The 7,339-nt window shown below is 42.3% G+C and overlaps 1 protein-coding gene across 1 annotated transcript; it reads left to right on the top strand.

Moving 5' to 3' along the window:
* Positions 1–1,185: 1,185 nt before the first annotated feature.
* LOC4342768 (F-box/LRR-repeat protein 25) lies at positions 1,186–4,698 on the top strand. The gene is made up of 3 exons (XM_015790178.3): positions 1,186–2,176; positions 2,742–2,918; positions 3,554–4,698. Exons 1-2 carry the CDS (start codon positions 1,238–1,240, stop codon positions 2,847–2,849), a joined length of 1,047 nt encoding a protein of 348 aa, XP_015645664.1. The 5' UTR covers positions 1,186–1,237; the 3' UTR covers positions 2,850–2,918; positions 3,554–4,698.
* The last annotated feature ends 2,641 nt before the right edge of the window (positions 4,699–7,339 follow it).

The raw sequence follows: 7,339 nt of genomic DNA, 5'->3' as shown, positions 1-7,339 counted from the left end.
GTGCCAGCCTTTTCTCCCCATCCACTCGATGTTCCCGGGCCGCCTTCAGGCCGCCGCCGTCGCCTCGGCCCGCGTCGTCGCGCACCTGCCGCATCCCGCTCAGGGCACGGCGGCACGCATGCGCGTGGGGAGAAAGGGAAACGAGAGGGAGAGAGATGAGGAGAGATCGAGAGGAGAAGAAATCAAGAGAGAAGAAAAATAAGAGGAGTGGGACACTGTCAAGTGGGCCCCACATAACCTTATTATCTCTCCTCATCCCTTCCAATGCCTCAACGGCAACTGGGCCCCACTGTGGTAAATTTCTATTTAATCCTCCTCTTAACCAACACAACCGCTTTAACGTGGGACCCACTACTCCCTCCTTCATCAACACGGCAAGGCGTAGGGGTATTTACGTCTGACTGTGTCAAAAAAGGCCTCCCATCCGCCATTAGCACGACAAGTATCCTTTAGACGGCATGGTGTCCATCGACAAATATCCACGATTATGGGATGTCTTCCCCCAAAACTACACTTTCATCGTGTCCCTGAGCTAAAACCATATAATTACGATGTCCTGTCGCAAAATTTACCTAAAAAAATATTTCAGCAAATAGCAAAAGAATGTTTCAATTATTAAAAAAAGTGAAACACGGTCAGATAACTAGATGAAATAATCTGGTTTAACGTATGAAAAAACGATTTGAAACTATTGCAACACTACAACCCACGTGTCCACTAAGATGAAATTATTAAACAATATCAAAATTCACAGTAACATTTGATTCATACATAGTCAAACATCGTGAATACACTAGCTGAAACATTGTTGGTAGAACAAATAATAAAACTGATATTTCTAATATGGCGTTTCCGTTATATCCGAACGGCTGTTGCAACGGGGCACGCGTCGGCGCGTGATAGGGACATGTGGTGGGGGCGGCGCGCGCACGGGAGGCGTGGTGTGGGGGCGCCCCGATATTTTTTTGGCGCGCATCGGGCACCCGGCGCTGAGGATTTTCCTAATTAGAAGCGCCCGACTTCTAGTTCTAAGCAAATTCTCAAAAAAAAAAAAAAGTTCTAACAAAAAAAAAAAGTAATATTACTACAAGTATATTACTGTAAATAAAGAAATTGTAAAGTCGGTTCGTGTCCTGCCTCAGAAGCAAATCCGGTAAAAATCGCCGCTCCCCTCCAAACCAAACCAGAAACCCCATTTCAAACCAAAACCCTCCTCGGCGACGAGCTCGAAGCGGCAATGGCGGACGGCGGCGGCTACGACCTCCTCACCGCGCTCCCCGACGACGTCCTCCGCCTCCTCCTCGCCCGCCTCCCCTCCACCGCCGAGGCCGCGCGGACCAGCGTCCTCTCCCGCCGCTGGCGCAGCCTCTGGACCAACCTCCCGCAGCTGCGGTTCGCGGACGTCACCGACCTCGCCCGCGTCGCCGCCGTCCTCCGCCACCACTCCGCCCCGGTCCTCCTCCTGCGCATCGAGAGCAGCGACCCCGCCCCGGAGAAGATCGCCGCCGTCCTCGACCTGGTCGCGCCCCGCCTCCAAGGCAAGCTCCACTTCGACATCATCACGCCGGGGAACCAAAATTCGGCGGCGGGGGCGGCGGGGATCGGGGCCGCGATTCGGATCCCGTGCTTCGAGAAGGCCACGGAGGTCACCATCCGCTTACTACGCGGCATCGGCATCCGGCTGCCACCACCATCCGGCGTCTTCGCGAGGCTCACCGCGCTGAGCTTGAGCCACTGCAGGTTGGACGACCAGAGCCAGCGCGATCTCGGAGGCGCCGTCTCGTCGGAGGGGTGCCCGTCGCTACGAGAGCTCCGTATCCGCGATGCCGATGTGGTGTCCAATCTAGCCATCCGCTCGGAGTCTCTCCGCCTTGTTCAGCTGTCTCGACTGGAAGGGATTCGTCAGCTCACCATTTCTGCTCCTGCGCTTACAGAACTAGATTTGTACGCTTGCTTATTGTGGGGGATGCCAATGGTTGACATCTTTGCTCCAGCGCTGGGGACACTTCGTTGGGTTGATTTTTTCCGTTCGAGTTCAGTCCGATTCAGAGCAATGCCAAACGTCCATACACTTGCTGTCTTTGTCATGGTGTATGGATACGTTTCACACTCTCTGCCACTCCTGCAGTATTTTACGGAAGCCCGCGATGTTCGTCTCTCTCTCGTCTACAGCTCTGTGAGTGCACCTTCTCCCTGTTGTTGCATTACATTGTGATGAAGCTAATGTACTGATAATATTTTTCTAGTTCATAACCATTTACTAGTATCTTAGCATAGGCACATGCCGATTTAAAAGATAAGAGTAAGATATCATTTGTGGGACTCCTAATCAGATGCGAAATAGGAGTATGCAACTTGGAGAGATCTAATGAGTCCATATGGCATGTAGATTTGGAGATAAATGACAGTATTAGCCCAATTTTAATTCCTTAGGGCTTGTTAGGTTAATCCCCATGTGGAAGGCATTGTAGGGGATTAATTTCACATCTCAATAGGTGTGGAATTAATCCCTTCCAATTCCCCTTCAATCCCTTTGGAGGAGGGATTAACTGAACAAGGCCTTGAAGTGTTTACATTGTTTTGCTCAAGCCATAAAGTTGGAGGCCTATGGAGGTTCTTCCTCTGTAGCATTATATTTTTCTCTGATACATTTTTCAATATCATCACTTCCTTAATCCTTGTGCAAAGTCAAAATACACATATTAAGTAATTATATTATGTGAATTTCTGTTAATTTTCAGATCAGCAGTAACGATAAGCTCTTGGTGGAAGCAGTGAAAGATGAGCTCCCTGCCATTGAAATCCTATTTCTGCGGTTATTAACAGAAGGACATACTTTTGGACCTTGAGTATTCCATTTGCTTAGGATGTCTCCCAGTACAAGGGAGCTGAAGCTGCAGTTAGAAGATCACACTGAGGTAATATATAGCTTTTCAATGTAATTAAATACCTTGGTTTCTGGGGAAGTGGTATAAGTATTTGCAATCTAATACACCTCAGCTTGATCCTTTTACTATGAGTTGTAGTACTTGATGTGTCAGTCCCAGTACCGATATTTCCCTCCATGGTTTATCTATTAACACTACAAGTGTTTCCCTTCTTCAGGCTACAGCCTACAATCTACAAGTTTGATTCAACTGTTACCAATGCTGCTTTGGTTTTCTATGATAAAATAGAAATGATTGGAATGTAGCTGCAAATGTTGTTCAGTTGCTGGTGATTGTTATGGGTATATTGTGGATGTAGTAAGATTCATGTCGATGAGACTTCCAACAAACCACACCAAATGATCAAATGAAATTCCGACAAAAAATGTCGTAATCGTAGTCAAAGTATCTGAACTACATTTTCCAATTTTTCTTTTTCTTTCTCCCTTTCTATACAAATTACATCTGGAAGTGATTAGATCTGAAAGACATATTGCTCTTATACGAATAAAAGGTTTGCATGAGAATGATCATATCCATTTTCCTATGTTGTTCCTGACTTCCCTTTTATCTGTATCCTTCCGTAGTATTCTTAATATCGATTTCTTACATGCTCTTCATTTCAGGGTAGAAAAGTTCCTTGCTCATCTGGCTGCATTTGTTACAAGCCCCGTGACTGGGAAACCATGAATTTGAGCTTGGTGTTTCTCCAGAAAGTTGAAATCAACAACTTGAGTGGAGCAGAGTGTCAAATATATTTTGTCAAACGACTGTTGAGATGGACGCCAGTGCTCAAGACGATTACTCTAAGTTTTGATCCTTCAGTAACAGTTAGCGAGGAGCTGTCTAAGGAGCTACTTAGCTTCTCTACCCCAGAGATTTGCATGGAAATTTACTTGCACCGCGATGGAGCTAGGGTGAAGTATAGTGCAGCAAACTAGACCTAGAGATGATTAACTCACGATGAAATGGAGCACAGTAATCACCGAAACCAGGCAATTTCAGGCCTTCCTTTCAGATCAACTAGAGTCAAAGATGTTCGTCTGTCATGATAGAGGATTGTCGTATACTTGGGTATTGTTGACTGCACGCACTAACAACTTGGGCCCCAACGTGTGTTTACATTCTCTGAGGAACGTTTCCAACATGCATTTGGAAGTTTTCTTGCTGCTGGTGAAAATTGTCAGATTGGAATTTTGTTCCATTTAAATGGGAATGCTGTGTTTTCCTTGCAGGAGTATATGATTTGTTCAATTTGCTCCAGGCACCCAGGTCAGTGTTCAATTCTGCCGTGGGAGGGTTATCACAGTTCAGTGTAAGATATCTCAAAAAAAAAAAAAGAAGAGAAGTTCACAGTGTAAGAGCACGTCCACCTCGTTTTTTTTAGCACAGTTGATGTCAATTCCATATAAGCACACCCTCAATATAGCATGATGTCATAAATTCGTTATAGATGCGTTTGCATTTGTTATCAGATACTCCATCCGTTTTACAATGTAAGTCATTCTAGCATTTCCCACATTCATATTGATGTTAATGAATCTAGATATCATCATCGTCTGCGTATCATCATGCTGATGTGAGATGTGCAACCGAAATAGGAGTAGATGAGTTTGAGATGTGCACGCTTGTTGTAAGGGCGTGTGCATTAGTACGAAATCTGTACGGGTGAGCCACCCACATCTAAGCAAACTACTGTGGAATTATGTATATATTTCCACTTATGAGGAATCTACCACCTATGAAAATACAAATTTTATAGGTGGATGTTTGAGATGGCTGTTTGTAGAAATGTCTCTTTCCAGCGGTAAGTTACCGGGAAAAAGAAATAGATGGTGTCGCAATCTATTGTGTCCTTATGCCTCAATGTTATCGAAGTTAAGTGATGCATAAATTAGATGAGCTATATGTTACCTAAAAATTTACCAATAATCGGCCATTCTCACAACTAGGATATATTTAGGATTTATTGAAGATTCGTGCAACTTCTATAATCTTAATTGGAGAATGATTGCCATCGGACGATCGGGCGGGGAGGGGGGGGCAGAAATCGGGCGCTCCCCTGCCTCTATGCACGCGCGCGCTCTCTCCCTAGCCCACCACGTGTCCACTCACACAACTCTATTACAACAAATTACCCACATATTTTGGAAACCTTCTATTAAAGGGAATTTGGTTTATTTTTTGTTCCATAAAAAATGTTTCATCTAGTGCACTCACAATGTTTCACTATGTATAGATCTAATATTGCAACTATGTATAGATTTAATATTGCAGTGAACTGAAATATTCTATTGCAATAAATCACCCAAATATTTTGGAAACCCTCTATTAAAGGAATTTGTTTCATTTTTTGTTCCACCAAAAAATGTTTCACCCTTTGTATTTATAATGTTTCACTATGTATGGATCTAATGTTGCAGTGAACTGAAACATTCTTTTACTATTTGTTGAAACATTGTTTTTATATAAGGTGAAACAACACCCGATTTTAACGATTGAAACATTCTCGATCTACTTAGTGAAACAATTCCGATATACCTGGTGGAATATCGTGCAACATTTTTAAAAAAATCAATAATAAGCTAAAAAATTTCGTTGGAATATATCCTTGTGTGGTCTTGTTTTGAAGATTTAATTGCAACAAATTTAATGGTGCAATCGGATCATGATTTAGATAAATAATTTAAGAGAAAAATTAATTTAAAGTGGTTTTACACATATAGGTGGCGCTGACGTCATGCTGATGTCAGCACCCGATTTTTGGAGATTTGGGTCGGGCGACCGATCCCTAGTCACCTCCATCTTAATTACGTCTCTTTTCTCACCTCTCAAATTCACACCTTGCAAACCACTACTCCCTTCGTCCAAAAAAAAGGCAACCTAGTACTAGGATGTGACACAACGAATCTAGACATAAAGTATGTCCAGATTCATTGTATTAGGATGTGTCACGTCGTAGTACGAGATTAAGTTTTTTTTAGGACAGGGGGAGTACACAACTATGATCCCTATGCTTGCGTGCCACTACATGCAGGGGGATCCTAATGGGCGATCGATCCTCCCCCCTCCCTCCCTCCACTTGGTTTCCTTTTTTGGCACCGCATTACTTTTCTATTTTAGTAAATTTATGCATCTAAAGTTTATACATCTCAAGTTTACACATATAAAGTTTAGAGACTCAAAGTTTATAAGTAAAAAGTTTATATATCCGATTCAAATTTAAATTTGAATTCAAATTTTTTTATATATATAGTATTTCTATACATCTAAAGTTTATACACCTAAAGTTTATACACCCAAAGTTTATAAGTCAAAAGTTTACATACCCGTTTCAAATTTGAATTTGAATTATATCTGATTCAAATTTGAATTTGAATTCAAATATTTTCTATATATAGTATTTTTATGCATCTAAAGTTTATACACCTAAAGTTTATAGACCTAAAGTTTATAAGGCAAAAGTTTACATACCCGATTCAAATTTGAATTTGAATTCAAAAATTTTCTATATATAGTATTTCTATACATCTAAAGTTTATACACCTAAAGTTTATAGACCCAAAGTTTATAAGCCAAAGGTTTACATAGCCTATTCAAATTTGAATTTGAATTCAAATTTTTTATATATAGTATTTTTATACATAAATTTTTCTAACTTTATGTTTTTTTTAAAAAAAATTGTGTGTAGTACTGTAGTAGGGGAGGAGTGTATGTAGTAGTATAGGGGAGAGGGCGGGCGGGTGATCGCTGGGCGGGCGGGGGAGCGATCACCCGCCCATTAGCATTTCCGCTGCATGTGCCCCTGTCTTCTCACTAGCCTTGGTGAGGGCCACCAACGACACCCTTCTCACGTATTCCCTCCCTTTTCTTCACCTCCCCTATCTACCAACTCGCAACAGCTCCACCAAAAATGTCATTGTTGTCTTGTCGATATTTGGCGTGATTACCCCACCCGTCTAACCTCCTCTATATCTCCAGCGGTGTGAGCCACCAAATCAACCAGCGCCATCCTCACCCTCACCTCCTAACCACATGGCCTCCCTTGCCCTTGCCACCGATCCTTGCCTACCCAATCAGGCTCCTCTGCATGGAGAAAGAAAATTCAAAGAATCTTAGAGTACATGTGCATTAAACAAGTTTTTGCCATTGGATCTTCATCAAAAGACAAAACGATATGCTAGAGTGACCTTGAATAGTACTTCCTCCATTTACTTTTGATAGTCATATTTCCAAATCTGAAAAAATTATTTTTGATAGGCATATTTCAATCCAACAACCTATCATCTTAATGACTTTCTCGGATTTAATGCATGACTCTCCATTCTTCCACACATGATTGGCTGCATGGGCATTGAGAAATGTAAATATTAATGAATCGCTTGTTTACGAGGAATGACTAGTAGCATATT

This window comes from Oryza sativa, chromosome 7, assembly GCF_034140825.1.
Source record: "Oryza sativa Japonica Group chromosome 7, ASM3414082v1".
Lineage (NCBI taxonomy): Eukaryota > Viridiplantae > Streptophyta > Magnoliopsida > Poales > Poaceae > Oryza > Oryza sativa.
This window is presented reverse-complemented; position numbering and strand designations above follow the sequence as displayed.